Below are 25,930 nucleotides of genomic sequence, written 5' to 3' on the forward strand. Positions count from 1 at the left end.
TCGACAATTGGGGGTGTTAGATTTATAGAATTTGAGGGGGCACTCAAATCAAATTCTGCTTAGAGCCCAACACAGGCTAGGGCCGACTCTGGTTGGACTGATAACTGGCTTTCATCTCTTACCTCGAATGGAACCTGCTCAGGAGCATGTCAGCCCCAACGCATTTACCCTGGTAAGAATAGCATCAGACTTAAAGCTGAAGTTACCTGGATAACAGCAAACCCTGCTTCGTCCCAGGTGGCGCTGACAGCGGCCGCTGCTCGCTCCGGACCAGCAGGTGGCGCTGACAGCGGCCGCTGCTCGCTCCGGACCAGCAGGTGGCGCTGACAGCGGCCGCTGCTCGCTCCGGACCAGCAGGTGGCGCTGACAGCGGCCGCTGCTCGCTCCGGACCAGCAGGTGGCGCTGACAGCGGCCGCTGCTCGCTCCGGACCAGCAGGTGGCGCTGACAGCGGCCGCTGCTCGCTCCGGACCAGCAGGTGGCGCTGACGCGGCCACCAGCGTGTCCGTGCGACGACGAGGGAAAGACGAGCTTCCGTAAACAACACAAGGCAGCTATGGTGCTGGAAGTGAGTGCCGGGTGTCTCTGTTTGTTAATCTCGTTTTCCACCTGTTGTTGTCCCACAAAGGATGTTTACGGTAAGCATCAATTAAAAGCACATTTTAACTCCGAATGGGTCGTTGAAGTAGTAAACTATTTAACATAAAGTCTATTTTTTCACGCTCTTCTGTGTCGCTCGTGTCGTGGCATTAGCTTAACATGCGACGGTTAGTTCCCGTTAGCTTCAGTTCATTGACCTCAGCGAGCGTCTGTGTAGGTAAACACACGATGACTCCCCGAGTGTCCCAGTATATTAATGGTGTTCACGATCTGTGTTCCTGCAGATGCCTCGCACTGAGCCCTCCAGCGCGGCCTCTCCCGGCACAACGAGCCCTCGCGTGGGGTCACGCGCCACAGCCGGCGGAGGAGACTGCGCACGTGTGAGCAGTGACCGCAGCGGCCCGGAGAGCCGAGAGAGGGCGCGGGTGCTGAAGGAGGTCGGGCTCACCAGCGCCTCGTTCATTGGGCCCACGTTTCCGGCAGGGAAGGCCACAGCGAAGCCGCCGGACATTGAAGACACGCTGAGCGAGTTTTACAGAGAGCTCGAGGGGATCGACGCACCAGGCGACGCTAACTCAGGGAAACACGGGGGAGGTCTTGCTCCTCACCCAACACCCGTCCGCGAGCAGAGCCGCGGCGCAAGCCAGGAGAGAAACGTCAACGCGGGCGAATCTGCGGAACCAGACGGGTTCCGGAACAGCAGCGGACAGAGGCGTCCGCCTTGGCCGCACTGGCATCAAAATGAGCCGTACTACCCCAGAAGGCCGAGGCCGGGCGTTGACCTGGCCCGTGGCAGACCTGCTCCTTCTCAAAACCACTGTTATTATCCCAGGCCACTGAATAGACCAGCAAACCCAGCACCACACAGACCCCCGTTCCCACACTTGCCGCCGTCAACTGCTTTCCCGAATCCACAAAACCCGCCGCCACACGCGAATCCCAACTGGAGCAGGTCGGGCGCGGTCGACCAGTATCAAGAGGAGGCGCGTTTCTCAGCATTTCTTAACACCCCATCTCCGGATGTATGCAGCCCCCCCACTCAGGGCTATTACAAAGAGTATCCACGTCACTTTGACAGGGACGAATGGGGTTGCAGCCACGATGTATACTCAGATAATGAGAACACAGGATGGTCTGGAGACAGAGAAGAAGAATGGCCACAGTTTGATGACGATTACGACAGGCGCCAGAGATTTGTTCCAGAAAACGAAGCCTGGGAGCAGCAGCGTCACTTCCGACGCCCCGATAACACTCATGCGCACCATTCGTCCTTGGTGCTGATCTTGATGAGGGGACTGCCAGGATCTGGGAAATCGACGCTGGCCAGGTACGCCTTTGACAATTTCAGTCTCTTAAATGGGTGTGTCGTTCGGGGGTGAGGAGTCTAAAATTCCAAGACTAAATGTATTTTCCAAGTTGTACATTTGAGTCCAATCCCTCTCACAGGGAGCTGCTGAGCACTGGTCCCAGTGGGCTAATACTGAGCACAGATGACTACTTTGCTCAGGAGAATGACTACCGCTATGACCCAGGCCTTCTTGGAGTGGCACACCACTGGAACCAGGGCAGAGGTACTGTCTCTTTAAATGTTCTCACAGTTTAAATGGTTTGTAAATGATTATATTCACATCATGAAAAAATATATATATTTTATTGCAACAGCAATAAAGATATTGCTCTCAGACAACAAAACAGTCTATTCATTGTCGTCCTTATAAAAAGGCTATTTTCAGACACAGTATTGTGCCAAGGTTTTAGGCATTACGATTAAAGCTTAAAAAAACAATTCCATGAACAGCTTCATTCATCACTTAGCTTCATGCAAAATGAGGTAAACAGAAAAAAGCAAGGTATTTGGTGTGACCATTCTTTGCCTGTGAAAACCGAACCGGTTCTCCATGATACACTTGCACCCAGTTCTGTAGATACACTTGGTTCTTGACTCCATGGTGTTGAGACATTCTGCAGGGTAAAACGCAATGTGTTGCAGCACCACTTGTTCTTGTTGCAGAAGATAGTTCTCTTTGACCCAGTCAGTTGCTTCCCCCGATGGTATTGCATGATGGGTAAGAATCCAAACATTGAAACTGCCTAAAACCTTTGCACATTACTGTATAAGAAGAGCATTAACAGTGATCTGGTAAACCACTGTCTGACCCAGAAATGGTGCCAGTTGTTTGTAATGTGAGAATAGCTAGTTCAACCGAGAAATGTTTCAGAAATGTGGTTTGAAGAGATTTAAATTTCATTGACAGAACTTCAATCAATTTTTTTTAATGTTAAATCCTCTTTCAGCCAAAGATGCTATGCATGATCGTCGTTCTCCAATTATTATCGATAACACAAACACTCAAGCCTGGGAAATGAAGCCATATGTCACAATGGTAGGTTGTAATGTCACATATTAATAGTAGTTATTAACTAATTAACAGAATTTAGTTATTTAGCCACAGTGTTTCTTGCCTCTTTCATAGATCTTAACAAAAATGTCCCAACTTTTTGACAGGCCTTGGAGAGAGGATACAGAGTGGACTTTTGTGAACCTGACACCGGCTGGAAGTTTGATCCTTATGAGCTTGAGAAGTATGATTAGCTAACAGTCATTTGTCACTCACGTGTACTTAAATGCCAGTGCCTACTTTGAAAAGCTTAATATCCTAACATTACACCACACTTCGCTTGTTTTGCCCCCAAGGAGGAACAAGCACGGTGTTCCCCATGAGAAGATTGCACAGATGCTGGATCGCTTTGCATTCCCCATATCCGTAGACATTGTCATGAGTTCACAAGAGCCACCTCACGTGAACCAGAGACATCAACCGGAGCAGCTACAGGTGACGGGGAGAAGCCGAGACCTCTATTAGTCTAACCAGCCAAATAATTTTGCTTGAAGAACAACAGCGTTCCTAGTTTTTCTTCATGACTTTTGTATATATATTTTTGTATCATGTGAATTTGTGTAAAGGGGAAACAAATTTATTTTCTCTAAAACGATTTTTTCATTATTAAATTGTCGTGTGTAATGTTTTTTCTAGGACAAGTCAAATCTGCATTTTTTTTAACTATTTGTATTTAATGATATTTCAGATTTGTATTTTGTATGTTATTTTTGCAAGAACACTGAAAACCATATGCCTTATGCAATTTTAATCGATTACCAGTTTCTTGTTAAAAAGAATTTCAGCCACTTGTGATTCCCTGAAAACTGCAGAGGAGATTTATGTCCTGGTAAACCACAAGTTTCAGAGTTAATTCGTCGTCATGGTTATGTTTGTTTAACTATGTTTGTTGACTCTCTCTTTGTTGTTTGGCAGCGAGGAACACAAAGTGTCATTTTCAATTAAAGTTTTCTCAGAAGTTATATTTTTGTTTTATTATTTCGCTGAAGAAATTTTGTTGTTGTTGTTGTTGTTCAGGGAAAGTCACATCTTATTTATTATTCCATGTTTCTTTTTTAGTTTAGCAATAGTACATTTCTAACAGTGTACCAAAATACTTGGGGGGGTGGTGTAGCGAGCTTTTCACAGTGATGTCTTGGATACTGAGCAGAAGGACAGAATGTACGGAGACATCCGAGTCTGATAGCATTGATTACCTTGTCTCACAGAAAGTCACATTTTGCCTTTTTATTCCCTCAGGTGATCGTTAAAATATACAGAGGTTCTGTTTAATTGACTTGCTTTATTCAGACTTCTGCTATTATTGTCTAGACTGTTGAACTCAAATTTGTCTCTATTTGAGGAGAACATGACGATCCAGTCGGTTTGTATATTAGATGTATTTTCCTGGAATCTTCATGTTAATATGTTCTTCTTTTTTTAAAGGTATTCAGTTTATAGAACAAATGGTCATTGGGAGTCCCTGATGTAATGCTGCCCTTGTGTGAGAGAATCATTATCCTGCCCTGATTATATGGACCTACTGTATGTGTCTGAAATAAAGATTCATAATAATCCACGTGGAGGCAATTTCAAAGGAGATTTCAGATGAGTTTTAATTTCCATCATGTGAAAACACCTCCCTTTCTCCAATGAAGAGCTCCCAGTGTGGTTGTGTTGAACATGTGAGCCAGGATATTTATTTCAGTCTAAAACACGAGTGCTTCTGGGCAGGAGCAACATGTTGGAAATGTGATCAATCCAGAGTGAAAATCAATGAACAAATAAGACAAACTGATGAGAGGGCCTGTGATGTTGGACTGCATTAGTGATGCAGACATAACAATCAATGTCAGATATTTCTTTAATCGTGGATAATTTAGCCCCAATTTTTGTTCAGTGACAGACTTTGTCGATGGCATATGCTTTAAAAAAAACTCCACTATTTCTTGTGGAATGAAATAATCTCTGAAATCAAAAACACTTATACGGCCAGCGGGGTGCTTGATGGCAGTGGCCTTTTTCATCTTTAAAGTGAAAGCTTTGACCTTTGAAATCCTGGCGCTGTTCAACACCCTGGTCCTCGATGAAGCCGAGGTCTGTACATGAGCAGCAGCACCGAACAATGACAGCAGCGATGTGAACTGCTCCGGGAAACGAGCCGGAAAACAAGATCATTCTATTTGGGAGCAGTTTGGCCTCATACAGACGAGTCTGCAGTCGGCACAGAGTCCTTAAAACAGGTGATCGGTTTATTATAAGAAAACTAGAAATCCTTTTTTTTTCTTTCACAGTAAAACTCAAGGAAAGTTTTGGCAACTGTGAACTGTAATTTGTGCGACAGTGACACAATATCCTGCGAGTTTTCAACAACAGGATGTGAGAAACAGGAAAAATCATACACATCTAACCCAACAGGAGCTAATGAAAAAACAACATCTCTGCACTGAATCTGAGAGGTAAAAACTATAATCAAAGACACCATTAAATGGGTTGTGTGGTTACAATTGCAGTGGTTTGAACTAAGAAAGGGGAGATATGGCTCTGCTTTGGTTCAGTAGCTATACCTCCAATTTGTGTCCTGTATTTTCTGTGTTGTAGTTTCCTTAGACAGAGACATTATTATTATTTCTGCCTCTCAAGGAACATTGGCAGCTGTTGGAAGAAGAAAAAAGAGGCGGGCAGCTGGTAAGAATCCTTGAATCACATATATGCCTGAGTACTATTTGAATTCATGATTGAACAAGATTAAAAAAAGAGGAGGTCAGCGAGGTCACTGCTGTTTATTGCTACATTGTTTGTTTTACATTGTCTGTTAATTTAGTGTCAGTGTGAACTACTTCCCAAGTGTGTGAGTGTGTGTGTGTGTGTGTGTGTGTGGAGGGGGGGGGGGGGTCACGACACAGCCTGCAGAAGCGAGAGAGGGAGGGAGATGTGATGAGTGCTCGGTGCTCCCTGAATGGCAGTGATGAGCCACAATTAAGTCACTGCCATTAACCACGGGAGAGACGAAAAGGGGGCACACGGAATCGGAGCTGACGACTAACTGCAGAGGCAGACGACGACGACAACAAAACTGGACACACGACAGGCTTCTGTAATGATCTCGCCACCGTGCAATAATGGTACAGAACAGAACTCAAAAGCTTTGTGTGCAGTTGTTGCATTATCATAACATCCTTTTCTTGCACGCCCTTTGATGGGTTAGGATGTTCAGGCGAATGCTGGAGGACAATGCAGCTCCCCATGTCCTTTAATCTTGGTGCTGAAGACAGGAAGTGGACCATGCATGGTGCATTATTTTGAATTTCTAAAATCATGCATTATTACAGGAGTATGCAATACGGTTAATTTACATCTTATAGTTAGTAACAGATTAGATGAGTTTGTTCTCAGTAGTTTGACTGCTGCTGCCTCACTTAGTTCTAAACAAGGTTTGAATGCTGAATTAGCCTGATGGGAAAGTGGATGAAGCTCAGAGCTCTCGCACAATGATGGTTTGTCTAACACCTAGATCTGGTATCTCTTAGGACGTGGACAAAGGTCATCACACGAACGTCCCCTGTGAAAGTCAACGGGAACACGAGGCGTTTGCCCGTCGACTGCACTTCACGTTGTTTGCTGTGGTGGTCACGTGAGGGCGAGAGCCAATCACAGCCGTGTCCTGCAGTCGCACGTCGTGTCATCTTTTCTACACACCGACGACCAGTCAGGTGAGTCAAGTCCACCATAATCAGAACGGAGGCTACATCACTGGTTCTTCACAATAAAAGCGTAGTGTGTTTGTGTTGTATTTTCACAAAGGTAACGTATGAGTAGTTGTGTAGACAGTTGTATAGCCATACAGCATCGAGTACACAAATGCGTGGTAAATGCTGGACAGGTACCAAGTGAGTTACAATGGCATGATTGAAATTGTGCCTCACTGAAATAATCACATTATCCTCTAATTTAACCTTGGTAGATTTTATACACCAGGAGCAGTGCATTCTTATTGGTATTATGTAAAGCATGTGTGGAGCCCACTCTGAAGAGAAGCTGATCTTAAAGTAAAGGTCACAGTGAGGGGGAGTGCATGAAGATTGTGAATTACGGTCCCACGTGACCCTGAAGAATCCTTCAGGGCCACGTGGGACCGTAATTTTTTAAGAATCATATTTTCTATTCCAGCTCCGGTCGTAACGATCGGAGGGACATCAGCATTCAGCGCACACTGCTGCTCTGTGTGCAATATTCATTTACTGTGGCAAGCGTTCGGTCGGTGACCTTCATCTTCAAGCATGCTTGGAAATGATCTTATCCTCTGGAAGAGTGCGATGAGCTTCACATCATGACACGGAAATATCTCAATCATACAACAATCGTTTTATCTTTGAATATAATGGGAGTTGTTGTTTTTTGAGGGGAAATATATAGTTCTTTTATTAATTTGATTTGTTTCCAACTGATCACAACTGCTTCATTAAACACCCACACAAGCAGCATAATTGTCTTAAAATGGAGTGAACTCTTGTCCTATGACAGAGGGTTTGGGTCAACTTCTATATTTACATGCAGCGATTTCACACTCGCACCGGTGCGGCTTTTATTTTGACACAGCTCACCGGAAGTGTCGCGGTGACTCGACTCCACCTTGCCGGGAGGTAGGTGCCCAACACGCTGCGCGGACCTGATCCGGTCCGGCGGCCGGTACGCTGCTGCTGGCGGCCGCCCACGGCAGGTGCTTGACTCGGCTCACGTTATCTGGTCCTCACGTTGCCGCTGACGATGCGCCCGGTGCCTCCCATCCTCCTCCGCCAGGTCGATCGTCCAGATGAGTCGCAGGTGCAGAGGGAAGTTTCCCCTCCAGCGACCCGAGGAGGGAGGCGGATGATTGCACGGCGGTTCCCATGTACGGTCAGTGCCTTTGCGTTGTGTTTTATTTATGCCGGAGCAGACGGCTGCAGGAGGGGATGTGCAAATATTGACACGAGCATTGCAGCTACTGCAGCATGGAGTCTAAATTCTATTTCCATCATCTGAGTCCATGGGATGAATCCCACTTTTGATGTTTTCTTTTTAATCTGGATGCATCCGTTTAAGAAACTTTAATAGGACATAGAAGAAAGTAGCCTATATGAAGTGGAAGTCGGATTACCAATTCTTTCATTTAAATACACGTGGCTGTGCTCTGAAGTACACACAATGTATGTATGTGTATATATATATATATATACATGTGTGTGTGTGTGTGTGTGTGTGTGTGTGTGTGTATTCATGTATATATATGTATGTATATATATACATATATATATATATATATAAGAAAACATTATCTCAATGATTCAGCTTTATTTCATTTGAATTGTGTCTGTCCAGTGATTATTCCTTACATCAGGATATAGTAGCTCTGTATATTCTGCATAAAAAACCCCCCAACACATTAGGCTCCCATACATTGTCTTGTTGTGGGAACAATAGATGCTTGCAGCAGTGAGGCGAGTCTAAGTTCAGCAAACCAGCTCTCACCACATGTTGCTGTTAAGTCGCTGACTGCCGGCCTGGCACGCTTGATGGGTAAAACCTGTTCTTGCGGTTGCCTGTGCTGGTGCAGCAGTGGGTTAATGGCAGCAGGCAGAATGACTGTGCAGCCCCTGTCTCACCACTAATCTCATCACAGCACTGCTGAGGTCTCACATGGTCCGGGGGCATTTGTTTAAAGTTAGTTACCAGGCAGGATGATGGCGAGGGCCTTAAATGCAAATGCTGTGAGCTACTGTGAACAAATATGTTTTTTTTGGGGAACTTACTGATATTTAGGTGTTTGTCAGGAAAAGCCATATGCAACCACAAAAGACTGAAAACAATGGAGTGATTTAATCTCCATCCAGTGAACGTCCCCTACACCTTGGACGCTGCCTCTGTGCCCATTGTCAGTCAGAGGCAGTGCTAGTGTGAGCCTCCCCAGCTGCCGGTTACATAATGTCAGCCGAGGACTACCACAGTTTAGTGAGCAGAGGGGCTAACTCAGGCGGTATTGAGCGGAGACAACACAGAGCGAAGGCAGACTACAGCATTACATAAGGTACGTTCATTCCCTCCGCTTGGCTGCGGGATGATGCAGAGGATGCTGGTCCAGAAATAGATCTGAGGATGTGGTGCTGCACACACACTGGATTTACCCATGGAGGAGTCTACGGACAAGTGTGGTGATGCACAGTGAGGGTACGGTCGGAACAATCACTGTCAGAGAGACGTATCTTCCTTTCATGCAGCACGAGCCAGGTTGCCACTGTTCTGTGGTAAACGCTCCCAGCAACGTTGGATGTTTACACTGGTGCACACAGTGAATATGACGTTCAAGGACATATCCGTTTAATGTCTTTTAAAAGCGGTGGAGGGGAAGTGTCTGATAGCCTTCCTCCTGGTTAATGTCAGCAAAGTGCAATGTGGTTTTACAAGGCTCATTAGGTTGTGTTGCTCTGGTTTCGATACGCTGCTGTGGATTTCTTAACAGGTAGCAACACAGAGAATTAAAACAAAAGTCGACGGAACAGGTAGGAGTAGGACAGGAGATAAGATAAGATAGGCAGCAGTGAGATAAGTGGACAGTCAAGTCTTAAACCCAGTACATTTACAAATGAAATGACTTCAGCGATTGTTGATTTTGCAACACATGACAGCTGCACGACAACTGACAACTTTCATCCATCACATGTGGTTCAAAAGAACAAATCATCGCTACTTCGCATAGAGTAGAAAAATCTTTGTCACATCACTCGGTGCGAGTTGGACATTTGAGGTGTGTTGCGGTCCCGACCGTGTCCCTGTCGGTGATTTCAAAGAAATGTAAAAGATTCAATGATGAGATGTTGCTTGATACAAGAGTTTGTCCAGATCAGATGTTGAATGCTGAGGAAGAAAAGTGCCTCTGCCTTCTTTCCTCATGAGTACAAACTTCCTCAGGAGTTAGAGAAATGGAGTCTGCAGAAAATTATAAAAATAAAATATTTCCAGCAGACCATGTATTCCCAAATTCATGAGCAGGAACAGAATCCTTGTTATAGTTCAGTCTTCTCTTACTTAAGTTGAAGAGCCAAAAATCAATGTGATGGATTAATAGTTTTCATAACAAACAGTGTATTTTTGCTTAATGTCTATTCTGACCTGATGTGACTAACCTCAACCAACCGATGCCAGGCTGCAAGAAAGCATGTGATGAGTTCACGCATTATGAGCTTTTGGAAAAAAAGTCAGTTCTGAAAATCAATGACAAAATTCAAACGACCACAGTTTGATTGTGGCATCCGTCTCTGGGACAATTTGCAGATTGCACACATCTGCTGCTCAAAATCTCGTGGTGAGCATGTGGGGGGAGATTGTGCGAGGCATGGATTTGCTTGGCACTGAATGGATTAAACAACGTGATAAAACGCTATGTAAGATAACCACACAAGTGAAAATGAGAACTCTGCACATTGAGGTTTTAAAATAACAACACTGTCCTTTGGACGATAATGTAGTGAAACTCTTTGTGCCTCAGCAGCACAGAAGGAGCTGGGGGCTGCATCCTAATGAACAGAGACGACTGCAGCGGGAGCTGTGAAAAGCAGACATTACACAAACATCACAATTACATAATCCCCAAATTTGCAATTCAGTCTGATATTCTACGGTGCATCTTTGAAAGTTTGCCAGTCAAATACTCATTAAATGTTATATTTACACATATAATATACTGTATACTGTATATGTGTATACAGAGTTTTCCTGCAGCCTGGCGTCTACTCTGTAAAAGGAGCTGTGATTCAGACGTGGTTGATGTTGTTAGTTTTGCATCTTGTTGCCCACGTGATTCGTGTGTTGACCTTTTTGCTTTCTGCATTTCTGTAAAAACAATTTGACATGGCTTAATCTCCGTTCTGCCTTAGTTTGCAAAAATTAAACCTGATGCCTTGTATTCCTAGGGCTTGACATGAGTCCGTCCTCCCCGAGGACTGCAGGGTGAATGTGAGAGGGGTCACAGGTCACGACCGGAGCAGCTCCTTCAACTATAAAGCAGAGGCTTTGGTGTATTGAATTACCGCTGCAGCCTTACACATGTCTCAGTGTGTCTACTCATTAACGTTTTTCCGCTGACCTTGCTGGACCTCAACCAGCGTGTAGAGAGGATCACCTCTGTGCTGTTCCCCTCAGGTCCACATTGCTGCTTTTTTGCTCTCATTGTATTTGAGAGATTTATAATTTGGAAAATAAGCAGGGAGATGTGCTTGTCCCCGCAGGCGTGACGGTGTGAGGCCGCTGCATGAGGCAGCCAGGACAAACATGATGGAGGAGGCTGCCAGCCAACTGGAGAGGGAGCATGTGCACAGTGTCTACGACAAGATTGCTCCGTATTTCAATGACAGCCGCTACACGGCATGGCCAAAAGTACGTCAGTTTCTGCTGGACCTGCAGCCGGGGAGCATCGTCGCTGACGTTGGTGGGTGTTATGTAATGTAATCTTGAGAGTCTTGATGATTCACACATCAAAAATATTTAATATCTAAATCAGACCATTAATCATTGCTAATCAGTCACCAGTGTTGTAGCCGACTGTCTTGTCCTTGGCAGGTTGTGGCAATGGCAAGTATCTCCACATCAACAAGGAGGTGTTCAAGCTGGGGTGCGACGTTTGTCGCCCCCTGGTGGACTTTGCCTGGAACCAAGGGCACGAGGTGCAGATGTGCGACGGGCTGCATTTGCCTTTCAGAGACGGCTGCTTCGACGCTGTGCTCTCCATTGCAGGTAAGTGACACGCGGACAGTTGCGGGGAGGTTTGGAGGTTGTTGATTCCTCTCACGCGGTTTATATATGCATGGAACTCAACTGACGCAGTTGCCTCAAATTAAATGGACTCATCATGATAAACATCAGTTTACCTTGAGCTTGTGTTGTCGAGCCAACTGAGTGTGGTCCCAACAAAAGAGTGTAATTAGGACCAAAGATGTCAGCAGAGCAGACACCCACTCTTTTAATTTATCTTGTGTGCCACAGTGATACAATATGTGTTTTTTGACTGCAAATGCTGCATGTGACACAGCGTCCTAATTAAATAAATTCATACCCACCATCCTACTTAATTCTAACAAATGAATGTTCTTGTCACAGTCATCCATCATTTGTCCACCAAAGAGCGCCGTATCCGAGCAATAAGGGAGATGGCTCGCACCCTGCGAGTGGGTGGACGCATTATGATCTACGTGTGGGCCATGGAGCAGAAACGCCGTAAATTTGAGAAACAGGACATTTTCGTTCCGTGGAACCCCAACCCCTATTCAGCCTCCGGCTTCAACAGGGAGCACGGCAAATCCAGAAGGAGGGCCACAGCACAGAGCGTGAGCGAAGCCATAGACAGCACTGAAAAGCACAGGAAGGTTAGAAGCACATCCTCCGTCGCAGACGAAGAAGACCTGACCTGCACCACGCCGCAGCAGAGGACTCAGAGACTGTGGTTCTTCTCCAGGTCTCTGGATTCTGTGTTTGACTTTGGCTGTTTAGCCATCTCCCGGTCATCCTCCAGAGAGCTGAGCACTTTATCTTCACCCACAGGTGAAACTGAGGGGAACAAGGCAAGTCGGTGTGGGAGAGGACGAGGCCTCATCAAGCAGGTGTCCAGCTTCTTTTCTCCGCCGTCTGTGATCGGATCCGAGGAGGACGTCTTTGACTCGCTCACAGACCTGCACAAGGGACACAGTGATCCTGGAGGCAACAATAACACCCCTGGCAACAACGGCACAGAAAAGCAGAGTGTGTCATTATCTCTAGCCCAGGAGTGTGGCTCTGTGGCCCTGCCAGACCTGGTGCCTTTCCAGAGGGAGCAGCTGAAGCAGTCTGGAGACGAAAGTGACGGAGGGCCACCGGGAGAGGAGCAGCCAGAAAGCACAGCGAGTCCTCGGGGGGGCGGGGGGCAGGTGGATGGCTCCTGCCTGAGGTACTATCACGTCTTCAGGGAGGGAGAATTGGCAGAGCTGATAGAGAATCATGTGGAGGAGCTTCATGTCAAACACACCTATTTTGATCACGCCAACTGGTGCGTGGTGGCAGAGAGAGTTCAGTTGTGGAAAATATGATTTTAACCAGTTTCATTTTTTACTTTGCATCAACTCTGCCTCAAGTTTTAACAGTGAATCACACATTTGATGATGATCACATTCTTGCATCTGAAAAATGTGTTAAGCTACAGATGTGGCCATTGTTGAAGGTACACTACACAGTACGGTTATGGGAAAATGCTTTTTTATGATTCTATTTTTAGTTTTTGTTAAGTAGTCCTGGAACAGCTGCGTGGGAGATGTATCCATATCTAGCTTTATTTTAGACGGCATCACTGTAACGTATTTGCACAGAGGATGTTTAACGATGGCTATCACTGTATACGACACCATGTTTTTAAAGTATTTATTCTATCTCGATACGTGAAACCAACAAGCAGTATCCATATGTACAGTGTCTGCTCCCTTTTTGTATCAATAGTTTGATTTTCTTCATCAAACCATAGGATTTTAACTTTTTTAATAGAGGGTTTCTGCAGCGGAGATGTTATGAAATGCACTGTTTTTCTCCTTTAACTTAATATTAGTCAAAGGAGAACTAGTCCAGCAGGGGTGGGGAACCTTTTGCTATCAACGGCCAATTTCAGTTTTTGTAACACTGTCCAAGGACCATAGGCGTACTATATTTGTGAATACGTACAGCATATCACTCTAACCTCTCAAATGGGGCGGGAGGAACTGTTTCTCTTTGGCCTGGTGTCTGATGTCACACGGCAGCGATGCATGCTGATGGTACTAGCACCTGGTTTCGGGTGAGTCAGTCCTGAGTGGAACTTCAGAGTCCGTTTTGGATATGGTCCCACACAGAGAATGCAAACGTCAGCGCGTGTCGTCAGAATGGGAGGATCCTCAGGACGTACATACGCAGGTTTTAAATCTCGAGTAGAGGGAGGTTGTTGTACCTTCCTCTGAGCTCATTGTTGCTTCGCAGCTCAGTGGTTTTGTGTTCTTGTACGCTGTCAGGTACATTAACTGCTTCAATATTAACTGTTGTTCTTGCACAGTTGGAAAATGAATTGAGTGCACTGGCCTTTTTCGTCCCTGCAAACTAGGCACACTGGTTTGCCTTTGACATCAATAAAACCGTTTGTCCATTTCTCTTAGAGAGCACAAGATTATGCATCTGCCTTTCTTTTCTGCCATGATGCATGTCAGGGATGACACGTAACAACTACCTGTGTGTGTGTGTGTGTGTGTGTGTGTGTGTGTGTGTGTGTGTGTGTGTGTGTGTGTGTGTGTGTGTGTGTGTGTGTGTGTGTGTGTGTGTGTGTGTGTGTGTGTGTGTGTGTGTGTGTGTGTGTGTGTGTGTGTGTGTGTGTGTGTGTGTGTGTGTGTTTGGCTCACACTGAATGATAAGCTAGGCCACTGTTCTATTACATTTTGATAAATATTTTTCTTTTATCACAGGAAAAATGAATCGATGTCAAGAGATTTTTTATTTTTGTATGCCTGAGTTTGTTTGTTTTATCTATAAATTAAAAACCCCTGGGCCGAAAGTTTTCCCCACCCCTGGACTACAGTATACTCTTCCATTCCTCTGTTTTAAAGGTTCAGTGTGTAGCTTTTAGTGACTTCCACATATTGCAACCAACATATTGAACTGAATACCTTCCAAGTGTTGTGAGAACCTACACAGTGGGACCACTACTTAAGGGTCTTGCGTCAGTGTATAAAGAAAACCCAACAATTCTAGTTTTAGATGATTATATACTATAATCGTATTCCATTTCTACCGATAGAGCGGCCCAAATCCTGCACTCTGGACCTTTAATGCATTAATTACAGTGGGAAATTCAGATTTTACTCCGTGTGTCTGCCTGTTTTACAACTGCACGACCCTCAGCTCTGAATTCAGAGCTAAACTAGCAGGAAGTGTCTGTTTTGTACATTTTGATGAGACTTTCTGTAAACTGCTTGTGTAATGTATCATAAACACTATTATACAGTCAGAAGAGCTCAAAGTTGTGCAGAACATCTTCCAAAATATTTTGGTTATTTGCTCGTTGTTTTATTCTCCCAAGTGTTTCAAAGATTATGTAGTCAGTGTGTGTGTGTGTGTGTGTGTGTGCTTGATGTTGGTATTTGTGATAGTTGTGGATTGTCTTGTAATAAGCTGAATATGCCACGAGTATGTCAGCAAATCAACTGCCTCCAATACTGTGAATAATCATTGCACTGTATCACTAATATGCCGCTGCTTGACGTGAACGACAAATGCAGGTGAAACTTGAAACATGCTGGTTCTCTGTATCCACTGTGCCAAGGACGATGCACATCTTCATCAGTACAGTATGTGTGGACCAACTGTGTTTGCTCTGAAGTGACACTGGTAACCTAATGTCTTATATGACCTCATGTAAATGCCTTTTGAGTTTGAAGTTGTTTTTCCTTATTAAATATTTTCAATCATGTGTGTTGTTGGGCTGCACATCCGACATTAACTTTTTTTTGTATGTATTTCATGTGCGTAGGTTGACATTCATAATTCAATAACAGAATATTTAATAGTTATGGAGACAGTAACCACTGCAGAGGTAATGAAACATTATCTCGATGAGGTAAACAGCAAGTTGAACATAAATCAAACTCAGTCTTCAGCAAACATACCGCATAATTATTTAGTAAGACACTTGAATAACCAAGACCACCTGAGTAGATCTCATTTTTACATACCGGAGGAACGATTATATTATAGATTACAACATACAGCTGACTGGTTTGCAATTACCATAAAATAGTGAGCTTGACCGATATATTGATTGGCCGATGATAATTTTGTCCAATATAAGCCTTTCATAGAAATATGTGCGTTTATACATATTCAAACTTTTATTTACAGAATAAACAATACAGAGAAGATGTGTATTTATGTTTATATTTTATGTTAGAAACCATTTGCCAATTTAAAAAAAAAAAAATCATATGTATCTGCTGATAAATCAGTATCTGTATTTTGTTACTCAAACTATTGGTCTTGGCATCAACCCCCCAAAAAATCCATATTGGTCAGTCTCCAATAAACATTTCAAAAAGAGTTGATTATTGGTTATATATATATATATTACACAATATTGTTGAAGACAGTTGCCGCCAATATCTTTTTATTAATTCTTGATAGAAATGCAATGCTGTTACATGTACAGTATATAAATAATCTGTATATATAAAGAAGTGGTTCACATCGGATTTTTTATTTTACAAAATATTAAAACTGTCATTGGCTCCAAAAGATTAAGTGGCTTTGAGGATAAAGGTTTCACATCCCAAACTCCCTCCAAACCTGAGACACGGAGAACAAGAATATGATTATCACTTATGTTCGGTAAAACAAGTTCTCACATTTTGTTTTATTGTCTGCATAATTGCTTCTGTATTGAAGCAGATTTGGCAACATCTGCTTGAGCAGCAACTGTGTTTCCTTTACCTGAGTTGCTGCTCTGTGGACGATGGAGTGTCTGAGGGCCAGTTTGTCGATGTCTCTCGAGTATCCTCCTCCGATAACGGCAGCGACAGGAACACCTCTGCTCACCATGGTCTTCATCACATACAGATCTCTCTTATACAGCCCTAGGAGACACTCGCAATCATTCCCAAAAAGTCTAGAGACGGTTTGTGGGTAGATGTGCTCGTGTCAAAGTTATCGCTCACCTCGGTCAGTCAGACGGAGCCTCCCAAGCTCATCCTCTCGATGAGGGTCGACTCCTGCGTCATACAGGACCAGGTCTGGACGAAAGGTCTCCAGGAGCCAGGGAAGGTGGGCTTCCACTGTGGGAATACATCATCAGATATGTACGTTGATGTATACAAAATTTTCATTCACATTAGGGTTGAATATACATATATAATACATTTTTTAAATTGTTTTCTATAATCTATTTTTAGACCAGAAAAAAGAAAATAAATAAATTGGTAATATACAGATTAGTGACTTGGCTGCAACACTATTTGGATCTAAACATTGAAGACTTATTACGGCCTGTGTTAACGTGCCTATGGAGAGGTACTCCTCGTCTTCCAGCCCATCCTCCACGCTGACATCTAGGTCACTCTGTTGTTTACGGAGGGGGAAGTTTTTCCCACAATGCACTGAGAATGTAAACACACTCGGTTCCTCTTTAAATATGAAAGCTGTGCCATCACCCTGTCGGATGCAAAAGATGGAAACGTTTCACAAATGACAGAAAGTGTACTTGTGACATACTGTTCTAATCTCACAGCATTAAAAGAGGCAGAGTCGAGTAAACTCCACCTGATGCACGTCGAGATCCACAATCAGAACCTTCCTCTTTGGGGACGAGTTGCCCATCAGGTATTTGGCTGCAACTGCCAGGTCATTGATGAGACAATACCCTGAACCATAGCCTGGAAAAGCATGATGAGTTCCTCCTGCTGTGCTGCAGGCCAGCCCCCGCTGCAGAGCCACTTGAGCGGCAAGAACAGTCCCACCTGTTGACATGAGACAAGGTGAACAGCTCATGTGAGATGATGACTACCGGGCATGAGGCCGTGAGGTCACCTGTAACTCGTGTCTCCCTCTCTCACCTGTTTCGTATCGACAGCGACTCACTAAGCCCTCACTCCAGGAGAAACCTGTCCGTTTTTGGTCCTGCTCATTTACTCTCCCATGTATGAAGTTGGTCAAGTATTCATCAGTGTGCACACAGCTCAGTAAATCTTTAGAGGCAATTTCAGGGACCCACACCTACTGTGAGAAAAGAAAAATCACACAAAGAGATTCATGAGAAACTGCTTATGTGTAATGTATCATAAACACTATAATAATAATAATAATAATAATAATACATGGGATGTATATAGCGCTTTTCTATCAACTCAAAGTGCTTATATAGTAAGAAGAGCTTAAAGTTGTGCAGAATGTCTTCCATAACGTGTCATTTGCTCGTTGTGTTTCATTCTTCCAAGTGTTTCAAAGATTGTGTAGTCAGTGTGTGTGTGTGTGTGTGTCTGTGTGTGTGTGTGTGTGTGTGTGTGTGTGTGTGTGTGTGTGAGTGTGTGTGTGTGTGTCTGTTTGTGTGTGTGTGTCTGTGTGTGTGTGTCTGTGTGTGTGTGAGTGTGTGTCTGTGTGCTCGACATTTATAGTTGTGATAGTTGTGGATTGTCTTGTAATCAACTGCCTCCAACACTGTGAATACTTTTTGCACTGGTATTTATGTTTGAAGACATGAAAATGTTTATTTTACAGAATAATCAATGCCGAAATTTATTTTCACGTACACAATTCTTTTTATACTCTACATTATTTTCAATTTCTATATAATTTGTAACCATAGAGGTCCAGTAAAACCACTGCCTATGATATCAGTCTTCATTGATTCAGATGGTAATGTAACCTACAAGTGCTTTGTCTTATTGATCGATCAGTTCACCTGCACCCGAGGTGACATCCTCAAATATGTTGTCCGACCAACGCTGAGCTGCATGATCATTGACACATTGTGAAGATTGTGCTCATTTAACCGAGGCCATTTCTGACCTCTCATCACTCAATAAGCATAATAATGACGATCATGATAATCACGATCGGCACAGCTGCACCTGTTTGTCCGTGATGACCTGGTCGTTGATCAAGCAGCGCAGGACGCGCGGGAACTTGCCCATTGGGAACCTGTGGCCCGGCGGGAGGTCGCACACGTACCCGCCGTGGTGAACTATCGGGAGGCCGCTGCGCTCACGTCGGACCTGCGAGGGGAAGAGGGAGCTGACTCTGGTTTCAACATCATTTTACTTTACTCAGGCAACCGGCTCTTACTGTTTCTGCGTGGAAACATCTGCAGGCGCCAAACACACGTCCGACGTTCAGGGGACTACTTTTAAAAAAGATTTTCTTCATGCAAATCATTTTTTCTAACTAACATGAATCCCAATGGACGTCACTACAATAAATGCAGTATGTTGTGAAACGACAGCGCCGGTTGTGAAGGTGGTGTTTGTTGACGGAAGTCCTCCGGTGGTTGACCCAGTTTCCGGTGCTGCCACCTACTGTCGCGGAGGAGGAACAGCACAGACACGCGGTCGAGGTTTCCTGCCTCCATCTAGTGATGTGGACTGAAAACTGCAACTAGACAGCACGGTAGGCTATCACATATATCAGTCAATATCAGTTACAGCTGTGTAACAAACTCTACTCTGTCTCTCAAACTCTGTGCTCGAATTATCTAGTCTAATTTATAAAGATGTAGATTTACCAATCAATCAATCCGTCACACTTCATTTGTACAGCACTTTTCATTCAAAGCAACGTAATGGGCTTTATAGAATATAAAAAAACACAATAAAAACAATATGTACGGAGCACAAAAAGAATTTACCAGAAAGTAGGGAACGCTATTGTAAATCCCAGAAATGTAAAATGAGGAAACACCAAAAGCTGGTAAAGAAAGAAAGATCAAATGATAAAGATACAATAATGGAATACTAAAAGAGATGTGGGGGAATAAAAACACTAATGATAAAATAATACAATGATAGAAGAGAGTCATTAATACCAGTAAAAGGACTACATTTTAAAAAAATATTTTTTTCATGTAAAAATTAAAATGTAGATGCTACTATCTTGAAGTGTTTAGTTAGTATTCTCTTGGTCCTTTTCTTTACATGCACAAAATAAAATACCAAAGTATTTCTCTGTCTTTTACAAAAGATCTCATTAAAGTATGGCACAATGAAGTTTTTTGAGCATATGCAGATGATGCAATGGTAAAAATAACAGTAAAAGTAGTAATACAGTATGTGTGGAGTGTATATTATATGCATTTCCTCAACAGATACTTAAGATTACCGAATAGTTTTTCACTTTGAGTCCAATTCTTCATATCTCATCTATGCTACAATGTCCAATCCATGTTTTTCTACTTACATAGGGATTTTTTTCTGTGGAGACCCAGTGCAAATGAGGCTCTTTTAATTTTGAACTTGTTTTTTTCATCAAAGCTTCTTCTACAGTTAGAATTTTCAACTTTCAACCTATGACAAATATATATATATATATATATATATATATATATATATATATATATATATATATATACACATTAAGTATAAGATCAGGCTGGTTGTTTTTCCTTCACATTCACCGGAGTTTCTCTTTGTCTGCACCCTGACCATCTTGATCCACTCCTCCTCTGTCCTCCTCCGCAGCTGTCGCTGTCAGCTACCATCCTGTTAGGCTGAAGGGTGCTGTGGCCGACGCGGTTAATCACACTGACACAGGATCATTTATGGTCTCGCGCTGAAATAATGTCAGACTCGGAGCCTGACAGATCGACTCTCTTCAACCCCACGTGTGACAGCTCAAAGAGACAGTGGACTCTGTGGAAGAAAGGTAAGTGATGTGATGCATAACATAAACCCAGATCTCTTATAGTCTTCTATATGCCCATACATGTTTGTTTAAAGCCTACAATTTTGACACTTTGGTACCTTAGGGGCTGAATATTCCATTGCTATAGTTTGACACCAGTGTTCTTATCAGGGAAATTGGTGTTGTGTCTGCTTTTGGTTCTCCATCTGTCTGTTTTTCATCGCTGGCAGGCAGCTCAAGGCACTGTCTGGTGTACTGTCGGCTGTGGGGTTCTTCCATGAGAGTGAGAGAGTGTGGCTAGTGTACTCAGTTACGCAGATAAGAAAAAAGACAAGAGCGCTGGCCCCAGGTGCAGAGGAGAAGTCTCCTCCTACAGAGCAGAGATTAAAGAGATAAAATCAATTACTGACTTGAGCAGGAAGAGAAGACGGAGGAGAGGGGACTGTCTTTTCAAATGAAAGACTTCAAGATATCCTGGCAGAAAGAGTGAAAAACATTTTGCAGTGGATGAAGGTTAATGTTAATGTTGATTCATTAACATAAATATTTTCTGTTCTGCTTCAGGTTTGATGTTTCTCTAGATTTTGTCGAAGGACTTTAACACAGGTTTTCATATGTACCTTTTATCACATTGAACATGTTGCAAACCCGGCTTCTGTTTTTTTTTATTTTTTATGTACATTTTGTACTGTACTGGTTATCCCTTGGTCTACATTAATTTCCATATGGTATGAAAATCTATTTGCAGACTCAAACATGAAAATTAAGAATGTTTGTGTTGTGTAACCCTTTAGTGAAAATCAAATCTGTATTATTTTATGTCAAATTTACATGGTTGTTGGGGTGTGCCGAATAGGGGGCAGCCTGGTCTATAAAATGTAATAAAAATAACTAACAGCAAACAATCACAGATTCGAAGATGACATATTCAGTTACTTTGCTGATAAAATTGAGCAGTGATCAAAACATAATTTTCTGTCCATCGACTAAGGGATTAATCTATAATTGTTTCAGCTCCAGTGCAAACATTTTCTGTGACACTGACAGAAGTTCATGAAGATTTTATATTTGCTGTGATCATGTACACAACCAAAGTTGTGCACAATATATTTTCAGCGCACATTCAAATCTGTTGTAGCCTGGAACATGGCAATTATTATGGCTCATAATTCATTCAAAAAAACTCTATACCTACAAAGACTGTACTTAAAATTATGAACAAAATGATTTGAAGTAAGAGTCATAAACTCCAATTACATTTGCATAGTTTCAATTAGTATCAAGTTTTTAATAGTGAGGCAGAAACAGCTGACAGTCAGCTGCAAGGGTGTAGCAGTCTGCCTCAGGGCAGCTGTTTTTCAAGGCCTGGCAGCGCTGCATCTCATTCCCAGCAAAGACAAAAGAAGAAGCTGACAGCTGCTCAGCTTTGATCTGATTTGCTCTTCTCTTATCAGGCAAAATAAAAGCAGGCCGACTTAAGTTGGGCCTTTGAATTCATTTTTTTCTCCTTGTCAGCGCTGTGGTGTCATAAATTGCAGTCAAATGGTTTCAGGGGTCACCAAGTTGTTTTTCCCCCCAACACACACACACACACACACACACACACACACACACACACACACACACACACACACACACACACACAGACACAGACACAGACACATAGACATAGACATGGCTTTTAAGAACTTGTAGGACCATACATATTGTGTTTCTTTGTTTCACACATGGTTGGGATCAATGTCATGCTGCACGCAATGTGTGTTTAGCCAAATGATCCCCATCAGCTCTGAATAGCCCTGTCATCTTGGCATGTATTTTCAAGTTCTTGGAAGCAAACGTGTTTGCTGTCCAACCCCTGTAGCGGACGACGGGTGGGTGAGTGGGTGGTGTGATGTTTGCATCAGACACTGGATTCATCACATCTGTCATTTTCACAACATCCCAATCACAACAGTGAGCCCACAAACCCCTCGTTCCTCACCCTCCACCTTACAACTCAGAGCGGAAGGAATTCGGTGGTTGATTGCGAGTGCCAGCAGAGCGTGTTGCAGCAGGTGAGGACAGGGGTTGTTGTTGGAGTGAATTAATATGTAGCTACTCCGTGTGTGCGTGATGGTGACGGGCTGCTGACTCGTCCCTCCAAGACAATTCCCCCGGTCACATGACAGGCCGAACTGATTCACCTCTCATCCGCCCCGGTCTTCCTATAATCATGCTGTGAGGTCATTGTGCAGTCGTATGATTTACTGTCATTTTAGTTTATGCTGTCCCCTTATTATGGCTTCTTTTTACTCTATTAAGGAATGCCCTGACAGCTGTTGACCAAGTTTTGGCACATTGTCGTGTGGCTGTTGTGTGGTAAACAGCTGGTGCTGGGCGCATGTGTTGTCACAAATGTAATGTGGTGTTACAGGAACAGTTGCTCTTCTAATTAATTCAACAAAATGTGTGACATAGTCCATGAGGGGTGGTGTGAAGATAGTGACTGTGGAAACACTATTTAGATGATAATACCACATTTGTTTCATTAGGATATGTGCACCATTTCCACATGAAACATTCCTCAGTCTGATGAAAATATCGATTGGGGGAACTTTTTATTCTCATTTTATATTGGATTATACAGAATTACATGGGATGCCCTTTGATCTGTTGTTGTTGAATTACTGTACTAACCGTAGTGCTATGGGTCATGTTGGAATAAAACATGTTTCACATATTGAGAGGAGCTTGTTTTGCAGATTGTTTGCAATGACAAAGTAACTAATTGATTGTACTCATGAACAACGCTCCACAGAATCTGAAAAGTTTGATCATAGACGGCATTATCTTTGCACATACTCTACTCTACAGCTACTCTGTGATGATTCGATCAGCTCCTCAGATGGAGACAAAGTGAGACTGCGGAGAGAAGTGAAGTGATAACAGAGAACATCTGCCCGGGGTCTGTGGAATGCTGGGAATCTGTAGGAGAGTCGAAACGCAGCAGAGATATTCAGTCAGACTGTGGTATTGTCGGAATGTTTTCTAATGGTGTTTACATTTTGTATTGTACTCGCCTGTTTTCTACAGCTGGGTACTGATATCGTGTTACATAAGTACATAACAGTGCCCCCCCCCCCCCAACTAAAACCAATTTTCATGCTCTGACACACATTCTTTCGATATAAGTGTACCACGGTGTGAATATTATCAGTGTTACAGGAGCGGAAAAAATGTAATAATTTTCCATACTATCTTTTCCATCTCAACAGACTCACTCTTGTTCTGTGCAGCAATAACATGTTGCATTGCTGGCAGGCAAACCTGTGACCATACAGCCACATGTTTCAGCAACACAGCTGGCTCCAGTCTCTTCCCCTACTTCAGCCTGACTATAACATGTGAAGAGCACAGGCACTTCAGCACGTTGGCCCTGTCTTGACAGCCCCGTTGATACAGATGATAAGGAGAAGAGGGAGAGAAGAGACAGAAAGGGAAATGACAGCGCAGAATGGCTTTCTCTTCATACGCTGTTAAAATGTGATCGCCAAGCATCAGTGGCTGAATTGGAGTGAAATCACTGTGATTTTATCTTATTCTGGAAGTTAAGCGAGTATAACAAAGACCCCTCCGTGTCTGGTAAATCCTTTCGCCTTTTAAACTAATCTGGAGTGGGAAATTAATTTGCTGTTTTAATGATTTATTCAATATATCCTCCATCATATTTTGTTCAATAGCTGGACATTAAAAAGTAACACAATTAGGGTACAGAGTAAAAAAAAAAAGACATCCATGAAAGGTACAAATTATATTTATTTAAACATCTTATACAGTCATTGTACAGAGTATTTTTTGCAGTGTATCAGATGGCTGTGTTTTTTCGAAGGCTGCTCTGAGGGCTGAAATATGTTGCACAAGCTTGTGTCAGTATGTCATGTGTAAAACTGTCATATTTGACCAAGCCTAAAACCATAACCTGCTAGAAGGAAATCTGAATTTATTTAATTTAAATTTCATTAAAAAGTTAATATGTCTTGCCTGGTTTGAGATTAATAGAAGTAATAGAAAAAGTACTTTGTACCCTCAGGTGATGCAATTCTTAAGTGAATGGGTCATGAACTCTGTCACTGTCAGGCTCCTACACTCTTCCTGGAGTGAATGGTGAACAGGCTGAGAAATGACTATTCTTATCGCACTATAAATCAGACAAAAACAAACAGTAATATCCTCTTCCAATCACATTTGCTTCTTTCTTGAGGGGTTGGCACCAAGCTTCTCCACATGCTGAGGATCTTCCTCTGGGCCTTGGTACGCCTGCCATCTCTGATAGTTGTCTTTGGCAGCCTGTCCACGTCCCTCGGGTCCTGACTTGACATAGTTGTCATTGTGCTGATCCGCGGCAGGAACCCTTGCCTTGTTTCTGTTGAATTCAACACGGCTCCGTATACGACTGTAGTTAAATTAATGTTTCATGTAGCATCGATGTTGAGGAGATGCGAGTTTTCAACCACCGTTGAAAATGTAAATTAGGAGGAATCAATCGAATGACTTTGGCGATCTGACTTTTCTGTAGTTTTGATTGAGTTATCTCACCAAGAAGATGGACTGTGGTTAAGATTAGAACATTTATTCAATCCCCCATCAAGATTAATTGTTGTCATCTGAATTTTCCCCTTGTCCCATAATATCAAAATGTCACTTTGTCCAGCGCATTGTTTTACACATTCACAACTTTTGACAACTGTTCTTGGTGATGACAGTCTATCAATTTGAATCGAAGTGTAGTAGCTGTCTTGGAAGAAGTGAGGTGACAAAGTTTAAATATACAGACCGTGCCCCCTTTTATTTCCACCCTCCTGGCCCAGGTGCTAATTTTGCCTTATTTCCCCAATAGAAGCAAAGTCAGTGTTTTTCTTTCAGTGACACAAACAAGGCTGTTTTTTTCCCCCTTTCCATCAGGACCAGGGGTAGACAGGGCCTGCCAGGTTAGCTTGTGAGAACATCCAGCTGTGTCTGAACCAAACTGTTCTCACTCCCGCTGGCCTTGGACTGTTCACCTCCTCAGATCAGATACACCAGGCAGAGAAAAGGCTGCTTTTCATTAAAATGCACCCATTCACATTGGCTTTTCCCAAATGTTTTCCACTGTCACTTTCTCTCAATTTCTAGTCCTCTCCTCGACTATTTCCCAATCTTTTTCTGTCATTTATATTACATATCCATTGTTCTGGTTTTGACATTTAATAAATGAAAAGATTTAAATAAGTTTCGGTCAGGGACATTTTGGATTGAGTTGTTCTACTTTTATGACTAGCACATTTCCATGCAACCAGTAAAAGGGGAAGTGTAAACACAGATATCCAGCAAGGACATCAGGAATGTCACTCACTCTGTCCAAGGATTGAGACACATTGCAAGTCTGCATACATACCTTATCTCACTGGTCAAACACTGACTTTATTTCTTTTGTGAGGCTGCTGTGCAGGTATTATTGAATATTCTTCATATACATCAGAGTATTTGTACCTGTCTTTAATGTCCTGCATCTGAAGTTTTTTTTGTGAAATAGTTCCT

General features: G+C 43.1%; 4 protein-coding genes across 10 annotated transcripts in view; 3 read left to right on the forward strand and 1 right to left on the reverse strand.

The window, feature by feature from the left end:
* The first annotated feature begins 425 nt into the window (after positions 1-425).
* Positions 426-3,960, forward strand: n4bp2l2 (NEDD4 binding protein 2-like 2). 3 transcript variants are annotated; one of them, XM_035623502.2, is made up of 6 exons: positions 428-567; positions 884-1,926; positions 2,046-2,170; positions 2,895-2,983; positions 3,106-3,182; positions 3,295-3,960. In XM_035623502.2, the coding sequence occupies exons 1-6, from the start codon at positions 556-558 to the stop codon at positions 3,461-3,463; spliced, it is 1,515 nt and encodes a 504-aa protein (XP_035479395.2). In that variant the 5' UTR covers positions 428-555; the 3' UTR covers positions 3,464-3,960. The 3 variants fall into 3 exon arrangements, with proteins under 3 accessions (XP_035479397.2, XP_035479395.2, XP_035479396.2); XM_035623503.2 differs by having other exon boundaries at positions 480-637; XM_035623504.2 differs by lacking the exon at positions 2,895-2,983 and having other exon boundaries at positions 426-567; positions 3,295-3,437.
* Positions 3,961-5,885: 1,925 nt separating this feature from the next.
* Positions 5,886-15,461, forward strand: trmt9b (tRNA methyltransferase 9B). Of its 5 annotated transcripts, none has more exons than XM_035623032.2 (7): positions 5,886-6,102; positions 6,186-6,269; positions 6,508-6,690; positions 7,577-7,873; positions 11,239-11,438; positions 11,570-11,743; positions 12,107-15,461. In XM_035623032.2, exons 5-7 carry the CDS (start codon positions 11,282-11,284, stop codon positions 13,066-13,068), a joined length of 1,293 nt encoding a protein of 430 aa, XP_035478925.2. In that variant the 5' UTR covers positions 5,886-6,102; positions 6,186-6,269; positions 6,508-6,690; positions 7,577-7,873; positions 11,239-11,281; the 3' UTR covers positions 13,069-15,461. The 5 variants fall into 5 exon arrangements, with proteins under 5 accessions (XP_035478925.2, XP_035478922.2, XP_035478924.2 ...); XM_035623029.2 differs by having other exon boundaries at positions 7,577-7,868; XM_035623031.2 differs by having other exon boundaries at positions 5,886-6,074; positions 7,577-7,868.
* A 673-nt stretch (positions 15,462-16,134) lies between these two features.
* Positions 16,135-19,042, reverse strand: hdac12 (histone deacetylase 12). The gene is made up of 8 exons (XM_035623034.2): positions 18,821-19,042; positions 18,607-18,750; positions 17,593-17,752; positions 17,300-17,496; positions 17,041-17,191; positions 16,699-16,815; positions 16,475-16,617; positions 16,135-16,330 (listed from the first exon to the last, which is right to left on the reverse strand). Exons 1-8 carry the CDS (start codon positions 18,908-18,910, stop codon positions 16,307-16,309), a joined length of 1,026 nt encoding a protein of 341 aa, XP_035478927.2. The 5' UTR covers positions 18,911-19,042; the 3' UTR covers positions 16,135-16,306.
* Positions 19,006-25,930, forward strand: part of stard13b (StAR-related lipid transfer (START) domain containing 13b) — a 66,938-nt gene continuing 60,013 nt past the window's right edge. Inside the window, exons 1-2 of the mRNA XM_035623028.2 lie at positions 19,006-19,141; positions 20,209-20,392. The gene's annotated coding sequence lies outside the window, so the exon portion shown is untranslated. The remainder of the gene's footprint in view (positions 19,142-20,208; positions 20,393-25,930) is intronic.

The sequence above is a fragment of the Scophthalmus maximus genome, chromosome 11, assembly GCF_022379125.1.
Source record: "Scophthalmus maximus strain ysfricsl-2021 chromosome 11, ASM2237912v1, whole genome shotgun sequence".
Taxonomy (NCBI): Eukaryota; Metazoa; Chordata; class Actinopteri; order Pleuronectiformes; family Scophthalmidae; genus Scophthalmus; species Scophthalmus maximus.

Coding starts and splice junctions, on each gene's coding strand:
- n4bp2l2 (XM_035623502.2), top strand. Junction 2,171..2,894: donor CCACTGGAACCAGGGCAGAG/GTACTGTCTCTT, acceptor ATCCTCTTTCAG/CCAAAGATGCTATGCATGAT. Junction 3,183..3,294: donor GATCCTTATGAGCTTGAGAA/GTATGATTAGCT, acceptor TTTGCCCCCAAG/GAGGAACAAGCACGGTGTTC.
- trmt9b (XM_035623029.2), top strand. Junction 11,439..11,569: donor GAGCATCGTCGCTGACGTTG/GTGGGTGTTATG, acceptor TGTCCTTGGCAG/GTTGTGGCAATGGCAAGTAT. Junction 11,744..12,106: donor CGCTGTGCTCTCCATTGCAG/GTAAGTGACACG, acceptor TTCTTGTCACAG/TCATCCATCATTTGTCCACC.
- hdac12 (XM_035623034.2), bottom strand. CDS start 18,910: ATGATTTGCATGAAGAAAATCTTTTTTAAAAGTAGTCCCCTGAACGTC. Junction 17,753..18,606: donor AGGTCATCACGGACAAACAG/GTGCAGCTGTGC, acceptor TTCTCACAGTAG/GTGTGGGTCCCTGAAATTGC. Junction 17,192..17,299: donor TGGATCTCGACGTGCATCAG/GTGGAGTTTACT, acceptor TGCATCCGACAG/GGTGATGGCACAGCTTTCAT.